At 42.5% G+C, this 20,954-nt stretch overlaps 1 protein-coding gene across 5 annotated transcripts in view; it reads left to right on the top strand.

Moving 5' to 3' along the window:
* LOC106607421 (pre-B-cell leukemia transcription factor 1) overlaps window positions 1-7,386 on the top strand; it is a 49,625-nt gene extending 42,239 nt beyond the window's left edge. For 2 of the 5 annotated variants that reach the window (XM_014204347.2, XM_014204349.2), the window contains 4 exons: window positions 46-202; window positions 1,688-1,818; window positions 3,490-3,576; window positions 3,760-7,386. In XM_014204347.2, the coding sequence (XP_014059822.1) occupies window positions 46-202; window positions 1,688-1,818; window positions 3,490-3,576; window positions 3,760-3,852 (468 nt within the window). In that variant the 3' untranslated portion in view covers window positions 3,853-7,386. The remainder of the gene's footprint in view (window positions 1-45; window positions 203-1,687; window positions 1,819-3,489; window positions 3,577-3,759) is intronic. The other 3 variants (XM_014204350.2, XM_014204352.2, XM_014204348.2) reach the window with 2 other exon arrangements.
* The last annotated feature ends 13,568 nt before the right edge of the window (window positions 7,387-20,954 follow it).

Raw genomic sequence — 20,954 nt, forward strand, 5'->3', positions numbered from 1 at the left:
AGGGAAACACTGACTAATACACTGGTCTATCCGTCTCCCCCTCAGGTTTCTAATTGGTTCGGCAACAAGAGAATACGGTACAAGAAGAACATTGGTAAGTTCCAGGAGGAAGCGAACCTCTACGCAGTTAAAACAGCGGTGGATGCTGCCAGCGTGTCGGCGCAGGCTAGCCAGGCTAACTCTCCGGCGACGCCCACCTCAGGTACCGTGTGCCCCTTCCAACCACCCCTGACCCCCACCCCTCCATCCATATCTCAATCACCCTGCCGCCTCACACCAATCAGCTGATGTTCATGCTATTACACAAACACACTGTAGTTTATACACACTGGCAGAAGTGTAGACCACACACACTGGCAGAAGTGTAGAACCACATACATGGAATGAGGACTCTTTCTGTCTGTCTGGCTCGCTCTCTGTCTGGCTCTCCATCAGACTTTTCTACTGTTCTTCTGCTTGTTTGGTGTCTGATGCGTTGCTGTGATGTTATTGCACTCACAGGTTTTCTATAGAGGAGAGATTATTTAACTATCTTACTTTGAACCAGATTGATAATCTCCTCGTTAAAAGTTGCTTTAGTGTGGTAGAAAGTGGTCATTTTCAGGGATAAATGTATCTTGACTCAGCAGCATCAAAGATGCTGCGCTATTGCCCTAAGCAATAACTCATAGTAGGAAATGACCGTCATCCCCCATCTGATCATAAATCCAATTCCAATCACTAACCAATGTATTTTTTTAAATTTCTGAATGGTTTCTGTTCAATTTCACCACTTCCTCTTTCGATGTCATCATTTTAACATTATTTATTTAGCCTACTACTACTGCAAACTGTCTTTATGTAGCGGCCAGCACACCTTTACATTAGTGTACAGTATACACACACACACACTAGTGTACAGTATACACACACTAGTGTACAGTACACATGCACGCAAGCACACACACGCGCCCATATGTACCAGCTACCCCTATTTGCTCAGGAAGCAGACAGGAGCAGGTAGGTGATGTACCATTCAGTCATTGTGAGCTGTGCTGTATGCCTGCCTCATGGAAATAGAATCTATTATATTATCTGGATTCTATTTCTATGGTCTGCATCTCCTGCAGTAAGATTACAGCTCGCTGGTGGACTGTTGAGTATTAGGACTCAAGACTTACCAACTAAAAATGTCTGACTTACACTTTATGATGCTCGCTTGTTACAGTGTAACTAAAACGTTGACCTGCGTTTTTTCATGTAATAAGACATATTTGTGTTGTCTTGATTTTGGTCCGTTTCAAACAAGAAAGTTGCAGTTGGCCTATAGTTTGGCCATTTTCATATTCTCCTGCGCTCGTCTCATACTGCATTCACAACAATGTGAGGAAGGTGGAAATTGAAGATCCGTCTGTACATGTATTGGCTCATCTTGGCACCCAGAAGGCTGATTCACTAATTCACTGCTCAACCCTCTGACTGTGGACCACGATCCTCATGTTTTCAACACTAGCAAACGGTTTGTGAGCACGGGTATGACTGTCTCTTTTCAAAAGCCAGTGTCCTTTAACTTCCTGGTTGAACTGTGATCTCTGACCCCTGGCACACTGCGGTGCCTGATTTGGCTGACACGTCCGCACAGAGGTGTCTGACTGACAGAGCCACACTGAGATGCCTGATTGGCTGACACAGCGTGTGTTGCCTGCAGGGTCGTCGGGGTCATACAGCTTGTCTCATGCAGGCGACGCTGCAGCTGCTGCCTACCTTGGCCTGCACCCCTCGAACCTCAACGGGGCTGGGGAGGCCGTCCTCAACATCGCCTCCTCTCTGCAGCCCCAGGTAGGCACTGAGGACCTCTAGGAAAGCCTGCCTCAATGCCCCAACCACATCCCCCTCCAACCCAGTCCCTTTTGGGTTGCAAAATTCCTGTAACGTTCCCAAAATGTACTGGTTTTCATGAAATCATGGTTGGAGGTTTCTGGAATCAGGAGTGACTAGTGAAGGCAATCCTGGAATTTCTTCAAACAAGATTTCTGAAAAAACAGGGCATTTTGGGGAGGTTTCAAGGACTTTGCCACCCCCAAAACCAGTGACCCAAAAATTCCTGGACACCAGCTCCTCCTAGCACCTACCAGCTATGATTACCCCAACCTCCCTCTCCTCACCCCTGCCCTAGCATCACCCCTGATTCCTAAACACCCAACCCAAGACCCCCTGTGGCACCTGTCCCTGTTCCACTTAGTAGAGAAACACACCTCGTGGTGCATTTTGACCCTCCTCCCCTCTCTCTCCAGCCCCCTCCACATAACCTTGTTTCAGTTTGGTGTGCCTACCTTACTGTTCTCCCCCAGTTATTTATCCATCCATTTCATCGCTCTATGTCCACAGTTGCTTCTCCAAATGGCACCCTATTCCCTATGTACTGCACGACTTTTGAGAGAGATGGTGCCGTTTTGGACGCATGCAGCCCATGGCTATCTCTCTCCATCCTGTCACCACGGAAGCCTAAGGCCCCCTCTACTCCCTCATTACTCTGCTGTTGTTGTTGCCCTCCACCTCGTCACTGTGCTGTTTGTAAACCTGTGGAAGTGTACTGTTGTTGTTGAAGAGGAGCCACAGATTTCTGCTGTAAACAGTTGCCGGACGATCAGTGTCAGAGGCTGAGGGAAAATCCTCAGTTGCATTTCCTTGAGTTGTCGTGTCTGCTCCCCTCCCATCCTTCTCAAAACCCATTGGAGGAGAATGTCAGAGGGTGGAGAGACCGCTGGCTTTCTCATCCCAGAGAGAGGTTTTGATAAGGAGGCGAGGAGAGAGGACACGTGCAATTTGAGATTCTCCCTGGCTAACCAGACGGTAGGCAGCATTTTCTGCATACCATCAGTGATGACTGAGAATACAACAAATTGTGTGATAGATTAGATGGAAATAATTTCATCTCATCAATCTTGGAATGAATTAATACAGGAACAAGATATTGGCTTTCAACGTTAGAACTGTGACGGCAGAGAGGCGATAGTGTATGAACCCAAAATGAGGGTTGTACAGACAAGTGAGTAGAGGTTAGCTAGTAGGGAACCAGAAGTCCAAACCAAGAGCCATGCTGCTTTTGCGTTGACAGATACAGCAGAGGTTTGTGGAAACTTTAAAGTTCCTTTCATGACCACCTGTGTTTTGTGTGACACTATCCCCTGATTGATGCGCAAGTACATTTGTGTAGGTGCCAGACCTGGGTTCAAATGGTATGTTATCTTCTAAACACTTTGATTGAGCTTGCGTGGCACAACGGAACCAAGCCCATGTGGCACTCCAAACAGGCAGGCTCAATCAAACAAGCTCAAAGTATTTGAAAGGAAACAAATGATTTTTGAACCCATGTCTTGTGTGTGTGTGTGTGTGTGGGGGGGTTCTTCTATACTTGTGGGGACCTAAAATTCCCCACAAGGATAGTAAAACAAGGAAAGTGTGTGTGCATGCATCTCGCCTGATGGCGCCTGTCTTGTCTCCCTCCAGGTGGATACCCTGCACCGTGCTACACACCTGACGGCAGGCTATGAGGAGCTGACCACTAGCTCCCTCTACGTCCCACGCCGCCTCGACGTGAGTCAAACCTCCCTTATTGTCTTTCTTTTTGTATCCCTTTTATTTAGACCGAAAGAAATGCATGCCTAACAAAAAAGTTGGCAAATGTATTTGGAGCGTTTTACAAGTGGATTTTACTAGGGTCACAACACACCTATATTAAAAAGTTAAAGTTTTTCTCTCCTGGTTCTTTACTTCTAGCCTAGCAACAGCTGGCAGGACAACACCCAACCCTGCTCCGTCACCTCTCCACCAGGCCCCCCTGGCAGCGTTCACTCTGACACCTCCAACTGAGACCCCCCCTTTCTTCCACCCCAGAGACAGCTTTCTTTTGGGGTCTGCTCTGACCACTACCCACTTACCCCCCCCCATCCTCCTTCCTGCCCGCCGGTCCACTACCGGTCCGGACTGGGAAACTAATGCCAGGCACTGTACACATACTTCTGTGGACCGTTAAGATGGACAGAAGACATTTACCTTCCTTCCATCCTACAGAAATTCTGGAGGCTCCTTTGTCTTCATATCGAATTTTAGGAGAGGAGACTGACTGGCGCCTGATCATGACATCATAACCCCTCGCCGCCTCCAGGACCTTTGGGGAACTACTAACCCAACCAACCTGGCTGTGTAGGGCAGGTGATGATCACTGATGATGTCTGTACATTACCTGTGTATATGTTCATGTCAACTCCACACAGTGTTCACAGCCTGTCCATTAGCTATCCCTTGTGAGGTTCTGGTGTTGATTCATGTGATAGTGGTCACACACACACTCTTAACGCCAGGTGCTGTGGCGATACGGATCACAAGATGAGCTCTGCTCACCTTGCTTGTACCAAAGTGATGTCCTCTCTCCTTCCCCCAACCTAATAGTTGTCACCCTCCTTCTGTTCCTCTGAGAACCAACTAGTAACACAAAGACGCCTTCCATCTTTTAGTATTGCTGACGCTTTCAGTTTGGGGGGGAAGATTTTTAAGTGAGTGCTTTATAGGTCAGATATGCACACACCACCCACCTTTTACAACCCCTCATATGGTACATGGACACAGATCTGTCAAGCACAAACTTTTGCACCTTTTTCCAGGTGCTTCTACCTGGTGACAGTTCTGGGAAGTTGAGCATACAGTAGGCTTGAGGACAGGACTGAAGATGAAGGGAGTGGGGAAATGAACGATCCTCTTTAGTCCTCCAGAGGTCGTTTCTATTGCGTCCCCCTTCGCTTAGTCATGAAAAGCTGTAGACTCTTTGTAGATGTTACTTTCCTCTGTCAACTACTTTTAGTTGATTGTAGCCCTCCCTCCCCCCCCTAATGCTGTTTCACAAAGAAATGCACCAGCCACCAAATAAACAGTTTGTTGATAGAACCTAAATGTGGTGTTGGGATGGTGAAATGAAATATGTTTTGGGGCAGAGATGGCTATGTCATTTGGGGAGGGGGGGAAATGTGACATGACAATGTTTTAAAATATTTGTGACAGTCTTCCAATGCATGTAGGCTTTTTTAGGTGTTCAGTGATGGTTCTCATTTAAATATTCAAGTTATTTAGCTTCTTCACTTTTGTTTTCTCAAAGACACAGACCAAAAAGGAGTAGATGCGTTATGCTGTATGTACAGAGTTCTCAGATGTCTCAGTCGGGATGGCTTAATAAATACGTCCCAGCCTTATGGGGTAAGGATGGGCTGTATTCATTAGGAATGTAACTGACTGAAACAGGGAGGGACTTACCTGAATTTGTCCGTCAAGAAATGCTTGTTTTCGTTTGCCGTTGCTATACATTTTTGCTACGGTGCAAAACATTTAGCTTATAGTGTACACTAATGAATAGGACCCTGGGTTTATACTCCACCAAATGGTCTCTGGATCAGAACTTTCCTGGGGTGTGCTACGTGCACCGAAGTGCGTGAAGTCACAAAGCGGTTATGTGGAGTACATCTAGTGTAGATTCAGCCTTTACATTTTTTTGGTTTTTATCAGTTCTTCTTTGGTGTATTTAACAACTGTAGCCTCCCCACTAGCAGGGTATTGTTCAGTAGGGCGAAAACCTTTTAAAACCGAGTGATATGGGGAGATGCTACTGCCTGAACTTAGCCAATAGGAACATGTTTTTTTGGTTGCAAACAGGGCTTGACAACTAGCATCTACTCATAATAATCTGTTTAGCTCACAGGCCACACTACAACTTTGCATCGTACCAAAAATACCTGTTATCAATGTAATTAGGATGATTATATTTCACACCAAAAAGTTGGTGAATAAAAAGTCTCCAGTTTTGGTAGAGGGAATTGTATTTGTACTTTTTTTTTAATAGTTTTGTCAGGCCTCATGGCGTTTAAGTTTGGGGTTATATGGGGGGGGGCTGTTATGTCCGTCACACCAGTGCTAAAGAATTGATTGTATTGTTGCCATGGAAATGGAGCGTCGTTGCCGTAGAGGGCACCTGTTCCATGGGAAGGCATGTTTTCTCCCTTGACTCCATCTCAGAATCTGCTGGTAAAATTGTGTCCTATTGGTTAGCCCTATGATTTGGCCAATCAGCAAGGGCTTTACTGTTCTTAATAACTTTTACCAAAAAGGCAGCACTGGTTTTATGATAATCAAGGTAGTCTTTAGAGTCAAATCAGAGTTTCTCTGATTTCATTTCATTTGTAGTTTTTATTCAGCTTTTTTTAAATATTTTTTTTACAATCATACATCAACTGTTAAGAGTACTGGGCATTTTGATAAAGGACAAACTCTATATATTAAACAGATATACAGACATTTTAAATGTAAAATTAGGTTTTGTTAAATGCAGACATCGTTACAGAGAGCTCTTATATTGTGTTACCCAAATTAGTGTCCTTGTTTACTGTTATATTATAAACATTTCATATGGCTTATTATATCTTACAAGTTATGCTACCACTACTAAACCAAATTAGTTCCCTCTTCCTGTCTTTTTCTACCAGTCGGTAAATGGATGTCACTGTACAGATTGGAATGTTTGTTTTTCTCTTTTTATAAACCCAATGCATTATTTTTGCTTTTCCTTTGGGTGAATTGCCTGGTTGGTCATTAACGTTCTCCTGAGGTTGGGGTCAAGTTCTCTTTCTTTTTTTATGATTATTTGCATATTTAAATTTGGGGTATTTGTTAGTTGGGGTTGCAATGTAGGGGTTATGGGTATTGTAGTTTGGTGCTGTGTAAATTCCAATTGGAACTTGAGAATTTGTGAAACCGCATTTTTAACAATAAACGCTGAATTAATGCTGGAGACATTGTTGGCCATCTTGAATGCATAAATCGGCTCTTACCTCAACGGCTGGGGGGAAAAAACATCCTTCACACACATTTTAGAAATCCCTCAATTTCCCTTATCCTTTTAATTTCAGCCATTTCATTGGTGAATTTGAGTTTTCCCTGTATTTTGTAGTAACGGTACAGTTCAATGCAAAAATAGAGCACAGGTTGAGCCAATACTGAGTCAACCTACTGTAGGATTCTACCATTCTAATTCTTTGATTCTACCTGCGGCCGTAGAATTCCACAGCACCAAATCAAACGATAAAAGGCTTAATGTAATGTAATTTTTTGTTTTATTAGTATCTTTGTATATTTCTCCCTCTTCTCGTCCCACTGTATTTTAAATACCACCTCGTCTCTCTACCTCTTGTCTCTCAGTTTCTATTGTATATAAAACCCCACTGTTTCAAGACCTGTGAGTCTGTATGAACTCCTTTTATACCTCAACTTTAGAATTGTTCTAGAACGAGTATTAAGAATGACAAGTTGTAGTGCTCCTTATTAGAAGAAAAAAAACTAATAAAATATTTGTGCTTTTCATTATTTGGGGTTGGTTGTTTTTTTATTACTACATCTATGCTCTTGTGACATTTAAACAAATAAAATAATGACACCATTTAATGGTATCATTGTGTGGGCATATGTGTATTCGACACTCAAATTAAGCACAAAGTATAATTAATCCTGGACACAGCCCTTAGCCGTGGTACGTTGGCCACATCACAAACCCCCGAGGTGCCTTATTGCTATTATAAACTGGTTACCAACATAATTAGAGCAGTAAAAATAAATGTTTTGTCATACCTGTGGTATACTGTCTGATATACTATGGCTGTCAGCCAATCTGCATTCAGGGCTTGAACCACCCAGTTTATAATAGCCTGTAAACGCCTGCAGGAGGACTTGAAACCTGATAAGTGGTCCTCTAGCTAAGTTGGTCAAGGTAGAGCATGGCACTTGCAATGCCAGCATTGTGGGTTTGATTCACGGGACCAGCCGTACGCTAAATGTATGCATGCATGATCGAATATCACGCAGTTTCACTATAGTATCCTTTTGAAGTAAATGGTGAAACAGTGATTCAGTTTAATTTCCAGGCTTCCCTATATCCCCATGCTAGTATTTTTAAAGCATCTCATGGCCCTTTTTATAATGTATCACAGAATTTAACTGTGGCAGATGGAGGTAGTCTTTCCCTAGACAGTTTGGATGTTTCTGAGTATCCCAGTGTTAATGTAACACATCTAGATAAACAAAACATACTGTACATGTACAAACAAGCATCCCAAAATGTACACGTGAAAGTATGGTGTCATAAATAACATTTTCCAGTGCTTGTCCATTGTCCTCCTGTTTCAACCTCACTAAGGGCTTTATTCAATCTGTATCGTGGAAGTTAAGCGTAACAGTGTGATTTTAAATTTAAAGACAATGTTCCTGCATTCGCAGTAAACGCTGCGTGTATATCAATCGTAAATTACCTTTTAAATTTCTATTGTGCAATCTGTAACGCTTTAGCGACATTGAATAGAGCCCTAAATTCATGAGTGGCTGTTGATCTCATGTCCATGATGTCTATAGGACTCCTGATTCTTCAGGGTGAAGAGGCTTGTCACCACTGTCTATCAGCTGGAGGGCAGTAAAGTTGGCTTTCTCCTCTGATTTTACTTCACAACCATTATCTACCTGTGGGAGCAGACACACAATATCATCAATCGTATAGTACGCTATGCGTTCAGAAAGTATTCATACACCTTGACTAACTTTACATTTTGTTGAATTCAGGCTGTAACAATTTTTTTGTTTTACTCATCTACAGTACACACTAACCCATAATGACAAAGGGCCCAATTACGACTTAGGAAATGCGGTCTTTCTTACACACGCTTTTCCTATACACTTCTCAATAGTTGGTATTCAGACTTACCTAATGAAGGTGCGTAATGGGCTTTGCAGGTGCGGTTCCCTTGCGTACACTGAAATAATTCAACAGCTGAAAACACTCCCACTTGCTGGCCAACATTTCTCTGAGTTTTCAGTACATTTATCTTAAACCATCCCTTTAAATATGGTGTACCAATCTAGTTCGAATTTTGTCCGATTTAAGGCAGCCCCCTGCACCTCTGAGGGGTTGGGTTAAATGCGTAAGACACATTTCAGTTGTACAACTGACTAGGTTGTCCTCCTTTGTTTGCGCACCAATTGGTCGATTTCAAAGTACTCTGATCTTGTAGATTACTTAGGATAAGGAAATTATTAAAGAATCATAAAAACATGTTTGGAGAGCAAGAAAAGTGGTTTGATTCATTCTGAAAAGTGACACATTAAGTTGTTTAACCTATGGTAATGTTGGAAGATTAGTGTACATCAAAACATAGTAATTAAATGGAATGATAATGTAGTCTAGACCACCTGAAGGGAACTAACAGTAAATTGGCAGTTGAATGTGTTATTAGGCCTACTGATTGTGGTTAATATTTAATATGATATAAGTAGGAAAGCGAAAGTTGGAAATCTATAATCAAGACTTAAGAGTACCCATCCCTGCAAGTTAAAAAGCCATAATTTAAATTATGCATAATACTAATTTACCTAGCTCTTACCAAGTTATAAATTACAGTGCATGGAGAATGGTGTTATAACTATCGGGAAAAAATTAAGTAGATGCTTTCTCTACTTTAAACCGGTAGGTTCACGCAACTTTATTCATAGTTTCCAAACGAGTAAAGGTGGTGGAATTAAGTCAAGGTCAGCATATGGTGTATCTGTAGAAGCACCTCTGCCACACAATTTATTTGATCTCCACCCAAAACGAATAGCACACTATTCTCATGCTTAAATTCAAGGTCAGAATATGAGAGAAAAGTGCATAAAAAAAGGGAATTTCTATATTGAAAGTGAAGTCACATTTACATAAGTATTCACACCCCCAAGTCAATGCTTTGTAGAGCACCTTTGGCGGCAATTGCAGCTTTGAGTCGACTTGGGTCGATTGCAGCTTTGAGTCGACTATCAGCTTCACACATCTGGATTTGGGGATTTTCTCTCATTCTTCCTTGCAAGTTCTCAAGCTCTTGAACAAAATTTTAGACGCAACAATTTCAAAGATTTTACTGATGCTGGGCCAATTGTGTGTCGCCCCATGGACCTCCTCGTCGTGGCCGGCTGCGACAGAGCCTGGGCTCGAACCCAGAATCTCTGGTGGCACAGCTAGCACTACGCCACTCCGGAGGCCCCCTGAACAGCAATTTAAGTCTTTGCACAGATTTAATGGTTTTCAAGTCGGGGCCACTAAAGGCGGCAGGTAGCCTAGTGGTTAGAGTGTTAGGCCAGTAACCAGCTAGCTAGCTGCTATCCGAGTGGCCACTCCTGGCTAACGTCTTACTTCAAGTCTCAGAGCGAGTGACGTCACTGATTGAAATGCTATTAGCGCGCACCACCGCTAACTAACTAGCCATTTCACATCGGTTACACAAGCACCAATTAGCCTGGAGCTAGGCTATGCTAGGCCCATCTCCCGGCTAGCTGAAGAGGTCCATCAGCCACGCCTTGGGCTACAATACTTATTTTGCCAATTGGCCTGGACCCCTTTTACTGCCGATACGGAGCACCGCTGTTCTATCACGACTAGACTACCGACATAATCTGCCCGAAGAGGTTTTTCAACAGGCTCCTCCGTCGCGACGTCCCCTGAATGCCCATCTGCTAGCCTGCTAGCTGCGGCCCACTAGCTGTCTAGAGCATTTCAGACTGTTAGCTGAAGAGGCCCATCGGCCAATTTCTTGGGCCACTATACCTATTTTGCCAATTGGCCTGGACCCTTTTTACTACACGGAGCCCTGCTGATCCATCACGACTTGTCTGGCGATGTAACTGCACGAGGGGGCTACAACAGACTTCTTCCATCATGATGTCCCTCTAAGGCCCCTCTGCTAGCTTGCTAGCCCAGGCCCGCTAGCTGTCTGAATCGCCATGTCTCCAGCTCACCTAGCTACTCACTGGATCCCTATGATCACTCGGCTACACATGCCTCTCCCTAATGTCAATATGCCTTGTCCATTGTTGTTTTGGTTAGTGACTATTGCCTTATTTCACTGTAGAGCCTCTAGCCCTGCTCAATATGCCTTAGCTAACCCTTTAGTTCCACCTCCCACACATGCGGTGACTTCACCTGGTTTAAATGATGTTTCTAGAGACAATATCTCTCTCATCGTCACTCAATGCCTAGGTTTACCTTCACTGTATTTACATCCTACCATACCTATGCCTTGATGAGAACCTGCTTCAGAGTGCAAACGACAGACTGGGTTGAAGATTTACATTCCAACAGGGCTATGACCCCAAACATACAGCCAAAGCAACACTGAACAAGAATGTGAAAGTCCTTTCAAATACATTTTTTTAACTAGGCAAGTCAGTTGAGAACAAAGTCTTATTTACAATGACGGCCTAGGAACAGTGGGTTAACTGCCTTGTTCAGGGGCAGAACGACAGATTTTTACCTTGTCAGCACAGGGATTCGATCTAGCAACCTTTCAGCTTTAAAAAATATATATATTTCACCTTTATTTAACCAGGTAGGGTAGTTGAGAACAAGTTCTCATTTACAACTGTGACCTGGCCAAAATAAAGCAAAGCAGTGCGACACAAACAAACATACAGTCAATAATACAATAGAAAAAGTCTATATACAGTGTGTGCAAAGGAGGTAAGGCGATAAGGCCACAGTGGCAAAATAATTACAATATAGTAATTAAACACTGGAGTGATAGAGGTGCAGAAGATGAATGTGCAAGTATAGAGATACTGGGGTCCAAAGGAGCAAAATAAATAACAGTATTGGATGAGGTAGTTGGATGGGCTATGTTCAGGTGCAGTGATCTGTTAGGTGCTTAAAGTTAGTGAGGGAGATATGAGTCTCCAGCTTCAGTGATTTAAAAAAAAATGTTGCAGTTCATTGGCAGAAGAGAACTGGAAGGAAAGGTGGCCAAATGAGGAATTGGCTTTGGGGGTGACCAGTGAAATATACCTGCTGGAGCGCGTGCTAGGGGTGGAAGCTGCTATGGTGACAAGTGAGTTGAGATAAGGCGGGGCTTTACCTAGCAAAGACTTATAGATGACCTGGAGCCAGTGGGTTTGGCGACGAATATGAAGGGAGGGCCAGCCAATGAGAGCGTACAGGTCGCAGTGGTGGGTAGTATATGGTGACAAAACGGATGGCACTGAGTAGAGTGTTGGAGGCTATTTTGTAAATGACAACGCCGAAGTCAAGGATTGGTAGGATAGTCAGTTTTACGGGGGTATGTTTGGCAGCATGAGTGAAGGATGCTTTGTTGCAAAATAGGAAGCTGATTCTAGATTTAATTTTGGAGATGCTTAATGTGAGTCTGGAAGGACAGTTTACAGTCTAACCAGACACCTAAGTATTTGTAGATGTCCACATATTCTAAGTCAGAACCGTCCAGAGTAGTGATGCTGGAAGGGCTGGCAGGTGCAGGCAGCGATCGGTTGAAGAGCATGCATTTAGTTTTACTTGCATTTAAGAGCAGTTGGAGGACACAGAAGGAGAGTTGTATGGCATTGTAGCTTGTCTGGAGGTTAGTTAACACAGTGTCCAAAGAAGGGCCAGAAGTACATTTTTACATTTTAGTCATTTAGCAGACGCTCTTATCCAGAGCGACTTACAGTAGTGAATGCATACATTTCATACATGTTTTTCCGTACTGGTCCCCCGTGGGAATCGAACCCACAACCCTGGCGTTGCAAACACCATGCTCTACCAACTGAGCCACACGGGACTAGTATACAGAATGGTGTCATCTGCGTAGAGGTGGATCAGAGAATCACCAGCAGCAAGAGCGACATCATTGATGTATACAGAGAAGAGAGTCGGCCCGAGAATTGAACCCTGTGGCACCCCCATAGAGACTGCCGGAGGTCCGGACAACATGCCCTCCGATTTGACACACTGAACTCTGTCTGAGAAGTTGTTGATGAACCAGGCAGGTCAGTAATTTGAGAAACCAAGGCTGTCGAGTTTGCCGATAAGAATGTGGTGATTGACAGAGTCGAAAGCCTTGGCCAGGTCGATGAATACAGCTGCACAGTATTGTCTCTTATCGATGGCAGTTATGATATCGTTTAGGACCTTGAATGTGGCTGAGGTGCACCCATGACCAGCTCGGAAACCAGATTGCATAGCAGAGAAGGTACGGTGGGATTCGAAATGGTGGTGATCTGTTTGTTAACTTGGCTTTAAAAGACCTTAGAAAGGCAGCGTAGGATAGATATAGGTCTGTAGCAGTTTGGGTCTAGAGTGTCTCCCCCTTTGAAGAGGGGGATGACCGCGGCAGCTTTCCAATCTTTGGGGATCTCAGATGATACGAAAGAGAGGTTGAACAGGCCAGTAATAGGGGTTGCAACAATTTCGACGGATCATTTTAGAAAGCGAGGGTCCAGATTTTCTAGCCTAGCTGACTTGTAGGGGTCCAGATTTTGCAGCTCTTTCAGAACATCAGCTATCTGGATTTGGGTGAAGGAGAAATGGGGGAAGCTTGGGCAAGTTGCTATGGGGGGTGCAGGGCTGTTAACCGGAATTTGGCTCCATTGTATCTTCCAGCCTTACCAGTCTGCCAGTCCCTACTGCTGCAAAGCATCCCTATAGCATGATGCTGCCACCAACATGCTTCACGGTAGGGATGGTGTTAGACAGGTGATGCGTTTGCATTCAGGCCAATGAGTTCAATTTGTCTCATCAGACCAAATCACCTTTTACCTCATGATCTCAGTAATTCACATGCCTTTTTTTGCAAACTCAAGGCGTGCTGTTATGTGCCTTGTTCTCAAGAGTGGCTTCCATCTGGCCACTCTCCCAAAAATCCCAGATAGGTGAAGTGCTGTAGAGAGTGATCATTGGGTTGATGGTCACCTCCCTAACCAAGGTCTTACTTGCCCGGTTGTTCAGATGACCAGGCAGAGTCTGGGTAGTTCCATATTTTTGTTCCATTTCCCAAATGATGGAGACCACTGTGCTCTTGGAAACTTTCAACACTAAAACTTGTTTAATACCCTTCCCCAGATAGAATTGTGATGAGGCATATATCTTCGAGATCTATGGAGTTCCTTGGACATCATGGTATAGTTTCTGCTTTGAAATGCACAGTCAGCTGTGGGACCTCATATTCAGTGCATTTGGAAAGTATTCAGACCCTTTGACTTTTTCCACAGTTACGTTACAGCCTTATTCTAAAATGGATTTAACTTCTATGGGCTGCGGGACACAGCCAGTGAAATATCAGGGCGGCAAATTGAAAAACAACAAAATATCATAATTCAACTTTCTCAAACATACACTTCTCCTTGATGTAACCACATTGTCCGATTTCAAAAAGGCTTTACAGCGAAAGCAAAACATTAGATTATGTTAGGAGAGTACATAGACAAAAATAATCACACAGCCATTTTCCAAGCAAGGACATGTGTCAATAAAACCCAAAACACAGCTAAATGAAGCACTAACCTTTGACGATCTTCATCAGATGACACTCCTCGGACATTGTTACACAATACATGTTTTGTTCGATAAAGTTCATATTTATATCCAAAAACAGCATTTTACAGTGGCGGATGATGTTCAGAAAATGTATTCCCACCAAAACTTCCGGTGTATGTGCACATCAATTTACAAAAACACTCATCATAAACGTTGACAAAATATATAATTATTAAAAGAATTATAGATAGACTACTCCTGGATGCAACCGCTGTCAGATTTTAAAATAGCTTTACGGAGAAAGCACATTTTTCAATATTCTGAGTACATAGCTCAGCCATCACAGCAAGCTATACAGACACCCGCCAAGTTCGGGGCAACCTAAACTCAGAATTAGTATTAGAAATATTCTCTTACCTTTGCTGATCTTCGTCAGAATGCACTCCCAGGACTGCCTCTTCCACAAGAAATGTTGTTTGTGGTGTGACGACTCTCAAGGGGACGTGTTTGAAGGACATGGCTTTTTATCTCCCACTCTGCCGTAAGGTAGCTCTAGACGTCCAACTGTCTGTTAGAGCAACAGACCGCGTTTCTGACAACTCGCTCAAGTTGTTCTTTATTTTTTTTTGTATAAAAGGCAGGTATTAATGTGTACGGGATGCAAAATGTGTACGGGAAGGAATAGTGCAGCGCGGCTCGACCACTTTAAACGTTTCTGAACCCCGCATTCTCTACCACAGATCAGGAAGGTTGTATCCTTCTTTCATAAAAGCACAACTGCTGCACATGTTTTCAAGACAAAACAGGAGATGCTGGAGCTGCCAAACCACAAACTAATCCAAGATGTTCCTACTAGATGGAATTCAAGCCATGACATGGTTGAGCGATACCTTGAGCAGAAAGTTGCGGTGTATTCTACACTGACTGATCAAGCTGTGGGGTATTCTACACTGACTGTCATTATGGGGTATTCTGTGTAGATGGGTGAGAAAAAACATATTTAATACATTTTGAATTCAGACTAACAACAAAATGTGGAGTAAGTCAAGGGCTATGAATAATTTATATATCAAATATATACTGTACATATTTTTTGTTGATACTTTCTGAAGGCACTGTATCTCTGTGTAGAGGCAGACACAATTTTTTAAATTTTAGTAATTTAGCAGACGCTCTTATCCAGAGCGACTTACAGTAGTGAATGCATACATTTCATACATTTCTTTTTTCTCTCTCTCTGTACTGGTCCCCGTGGGAATCGAACCCACAACCCTGGCGTTGCAAACACCATGCTCTACCAACTGAGCCACACGGGACAATATTGCTCGATATCAAATAGTAATTGTTCAAAGATAGTAGCACGCTGTGACAACAGCAAGTGCTTGGTTTCTAGTCTATAGCATTCCCATTTCATCTTTATATTAAAATTATTGGTAGTCTATACCAAAAAAAAACTAACATTTGGAATACAAAGCTCTCAAATTTGTGTTGTCTTTCAGAAATCATGTAACGATGACAGACAAATCTATTTTGCCACAACAGAGCCCCTTAAACAATCCAAACCAACACATTCTGGAGAAAATATTACACAATGGTGTTGCTGTATGTAGTCTCTCAGTCTAAAGTTTGTTCTCCCTCAGGAAAAGGAAAGGTATTCAAATTCTGATTGTGGAAATAAAGTCACAGAAGAGCACCAAGCAGAGAGAGCGATTACAAGCATCGAATAATCCATTGGAATAAGGAGTTGGAATAAGTGTCAGTCAAAATTCAAGCCAGAGCAGCTTTGGGTAAAGAAAAACATTCTTGGTCATCCCACGCCAATTGTTTTTTTGTTGTTGCAAAAATAAAGCACCAGCTTTTGAATCATTGTAAGAAATTACAATCTAGGTTAAACACACTGAAGGACAGAAACAAAAGAGAAAAAGTGTCATGTTAAACCATTGCGAAGTTAAAGCAAGAATAACACATTTTTAGATGTCGGAGAACACAACAAAAAGCATAATTGAAAAGCATGATTAGAACCCATACACCGTGTAAAAAGTTAGAACCCCATTACAATGCTATAGGCTCTCTCAATCTTTACTTGATTCTTTGCACCCTTTTGCCTCGTTCTCAAAACCCATTAGACAAGAAGGTCCTTAGAGAGGGACCTTGGACCTACTACTTCAATACAGTTGAAAAGGAGGTAGGGAGATAGGATGCCAGGAATCACAGGATTGTTTTGGTTGAAAGAGCTGACCCTTAATTTTTCTGTGGTAACCTACCTCTGGTTGCAGTGTGTTGAAATCCACAGGTGACTGTGCCCCCTGGTGGTCAGAGCTCCTCCTACACAGGCAGCAAAAGGATACACTTAAAGGTCCTTCTCATTTCCTCGTCCCGGAAGGAGTAGATAATAGGGTTAACCAGGGAGTTACACTCAGCCACGATCAGACAGTACTTCTCATAGGTCACGGCATGGCTGTCTTTACCCATGATCCCATCCAGCAACAGAGTCATCAGGCCTAGCTGATTACCTGCGGCTGTAGAGCGGGGCGATGATTGAGCAGTGGCTAAGCTGGCACTCACAGTTCCACCCTATGGAGGGGACCAGCCCCATGATGATAGCCACTGCCCAGATACACACGATCAGCAGCACCACACGCCGGTTGGTCATCTTGCTGTGCAGCTACATAATCATAATAAAAATAAACGTGTAACACAGTACATACAGAGACCGCAAATCAATGTACATGATGAAAATTAGTACAAACACATAAGATACTAAAAGAACAACCAGACTAATTCAAAGCCAAAGGAAAAGGCTTTGGAGTCTGTCAGAGTAGTTAGTCTTTTTACCTGCATGGTAATTACAGTGAGGGGGAAAAAGTATTTGATCCCCTGCTGATTTTGTACGTTTGCCCACTGACAAAGAAATGATCTGTCTATAATTTTAATGGTAGGTTTATTTGAACAGTGGGAGACAGAATAACAAAAAAAATCCAGAAAAACACGTCAAAAATGTTATAAATTGATTTGACACTCATACCACCATGCTTGACTGTAGGCAAGACACACTTGTCTTTGTACTCCTCACCTGGTTGCCGCCACATGCTTGACACCATCTGAACCAAATAAGTTTATCTTGGTCTCATCAGACCACAGGACATGGTTCCAGTAATCCATGTCCTTAGTCTGCTTGTCTTCAGCAAACTGTTCGCAGGCTTTCTTGTGCATCATCTTTAGAAGAGGCTTCCTTCTGGGACGACAGCCATGCAGACCAATTTGATGCAATGTGCGGCGTATGGTCTGAGCACTGACAGGCTGACCCCCCACCCCTTCAACCTCTGCAGCAATGCTGGCAGCACTCATACATCTATTTCCCAAAGACAACCTCTGGATATGAAGCTGAGCACGTGCACTCAACTTCTTTGGTCGACCATGGCGAGGCCTGTTCTGAGTGGAACCTGTCCTGTTAAACCGCTGTATGGTCTTGGCCACCATGCTGCAGCTCAGTTTCAGGGTCTTGGCAATCTTCTTATAGCCCAGGCCATCTTTATGTAGCGCAACAATTCTTTTTTTCAGATCCTCAGAGAGTTCTTTGCCATGAGGTGCCATGTTGAACTTCCAGTGACCAGTCAGTATGAGGGAGTGTGAGAACGATGACACCAAATTTAACACACCTGCTCCCCATTCACACCTGAGACCTTGTAACACTAACGGGTCACATGACACCGGGGAGGGAAAATGGCTAATTGGGCCCAATTTGGACATTTTCACTTAGGGGTGTACTCACTTTTGTTGCCCGCGGTTTAGACATTAATGGCTGTGTGTTGAGTTATTTTGAGGGGACAGCAAATTTACACTGTTATACAAGCTGTACACTCACTACTTTTTATTGTAGCAATGTGTAATTTCTTCAGTGTTGTCACATGAAAAGATATACTCAAATATTTACAAAAATGTGAGGGGTGTACTCACTTTTGTTAGATACTGTATGTTTCCACATTTTCCAAAAACTCTTAAATATCTGCTCCGAATTAAGATTCAAAGTTGTCTGCAAAAATAATGGGGTGTCAGTTATGACACATTGAGTTATAAAAAATCTATTTTGATTATTGAACTACAGTAAGTGATGTGGATTTACATCCAGTCGCAGAATTGTGGTAATGGAATTTCATCATGGGCCTCCTGATCTATATTACACAGAAATGCATAATTATGGGTATGAATGTCATTCTCTTCATGGTAACGTAGGTACACAAAAGGTACACAAAAAGGTACAAATATGTAATATCATTCTTTGCATATTTGGGTATTATTCTACATATTGGCTATTATTTTTTATGAGCTCCGCAATCAAACAAGACCAAATTTGGTTGGTCCTGACTGGACCAAATCTGAAGCAATCATAGATGTCTATGTTCAACAACTTTGGACATCAAAGTAAAGCATAGTACAGTATTGATTTGAGTACATTGTTTACTCAACTCTAGTGTGCTCTACTTTGTACTTAACTCCATTATCCTACTGTACTGAACTATACTTTTCTTTATTGTACTCTACCATGTAGCAAAGAAAGACCTAGCTCAAAATAAAGCAGCTCGCCTTCCTTTAACTGCACACACAGAACTAACATCAACAACATGCATGATAGTCTTTCATGGTTGAGGAGAAATGGACTACTTCTCTTCTAGCCTTTTTAAGAAAAATGTGTTGAAAATGCCTAACGACTTGTATAATCTATTTGCATACACTTCAAAAGGTATGTACAGTACCAGTCAAAAGTTTGGACAACTACTTATTCAAGGGTTTTTCTTTATTTTTACTATTTTCTACATTGTAGAATAATCGTTAAAACATCAAACTATGAAACATGGAATCATGTAGTAACCAAAAAAAAGTGTTAAACAAATCAAAATATATTTTAGACTCTTCAAAGTAGCCATGCTTTGCCTTGATGACAGCTTTGCACACTCTTGGCATTCTCCCAACCAGCTTCATGAGGTAGTCACCTGGAATGCAGACCATTCCACAATGACATTGCTCTATACATAACTGAGTGACGCACTCATTCTGCTTTTGGTTTGGGTACCGTGAAGAAACCCATAGTAGCGTTTCTGGTGGGGTATGTACAGTACCAGTCAAAAGTTTGGACACACCTACTCCTTCAAGGGTTTTTCTTTATTTTTACTATTTTCTACATTGTAGAATAATCGTTAAAACATCAAACTATGAAACATGGAATCATGTAGTAACCAAAAAAAAGTGTTAAACAAATCAAAATATATTTTAGACTCTTCAAAGTAGCCATGCTTTGCCTTGATGACAGCTTTGCACTCTTGGCATTCTCCCAACCAGCTTCATGAGGTAGTCACCTGGAATGCAGACCATTCCACAATGACATTGCTCTATACATAACTGAGTGACGCACTCATTCTGCTTTTGGTTTGGGTACCGTGAAGAAACCCATAGTAGCGTTTCTGGTGGGGTATGTACAGTACCAGTCAAAAGTTTGGACACACCTACTCCTTCAAGGGTTTTTCTTTATTTTTACTATTTTCTACATTGTAGAATAATAGTGAAGACATCAAAACTATGAAATAACACATACGGAATCATGTAGTAACCAAAAAATCTAAGCCAGGGTTGATTTTTCAATGTCCATGGACTTCCAGTGTCGTTCGGTGATCAGTGGGTGAGGATGGTGTTTACAGTAAATGGAAAGAGAACGGGCTCAGTAAGAAAGAGAACGGGTGTCAGTAAGAGCAGAGAGAGGTGACAATGGTGAAGGTGCATAACGATGGAGGAATTCAGATATGAGGTCATCGTTTGAGCACTATCCCCAGAGTTTTTAAACTACTGCGTGCGACATGGTTTAAATGTGCCTATACAATCAGCACAATCTACTTGCAGCTAGAATTGGGATCATGTATACTGTGCTAATGCCGATACAGAAAATTAGTAATGGAGAGCACTGTACAATACTGCGAACTTAGCAAATTAGGTGTTTCTGGTAAGTACATGGTGGCCGCAATTTTTTTGCACCTTTGCCATTGGAGAGAGAGCGAGAGCGAAAGAGGCGGGTGGGGAGATGGGAGAGCTTGTCCAGACTTTTCACTCTTGCTTTGTCCACCAGACAACAGAAAGAAAACAGTTATCAGCTGAACAAGAGTATGCCAGTGGAAAGGAGGACAGTAGCAGGTTACCAAACTGTGGTTTGTGACTACTATGATTTCCTATTATTTTTTTTTTGAATGGAATATGGTATACATGCCTTAATAAAAACAATAATAGACTCTTAGCTTTCATTTAACAGCCAATTTGATATGCTCCTATAAACTTTAACATGGGAATTACCACACACATCATATGGATCTGTGCAAATCTGCTACAGTTACAGGCATCTTTTTTTATTTAAAAGATTCATTCACGCTGATTTCAAAGTTAAGGGCCACATATTTCGAAAACCATTTCGAAAGCGATGATTATGGAAGTTTCTAAACGTTAAAACACAGCGTCGTAATTGTAGTTCACACGGACCCAGCCGTGGGCAAAGCTAACCACTGAAAACCCCTATACAGAGCTAGGCTAGGGGTTAGGGTTATGGATACGTTTTGGAATTAGGGTAAATGTTAGGGTT

Source organism: Salmo salar, chromosome ssa06, assembly GCF_905237065.1.
Source record: "Salmo salar chromosome ssa06, Ssal_v3.1, whole genome shotgun sequence".
Lineage (NCBI taxonomy): Eukaryota > Metazoa > Chordata > Actinopteri > Salmoniformes > Salmonidae > Salmo > Salmo salar.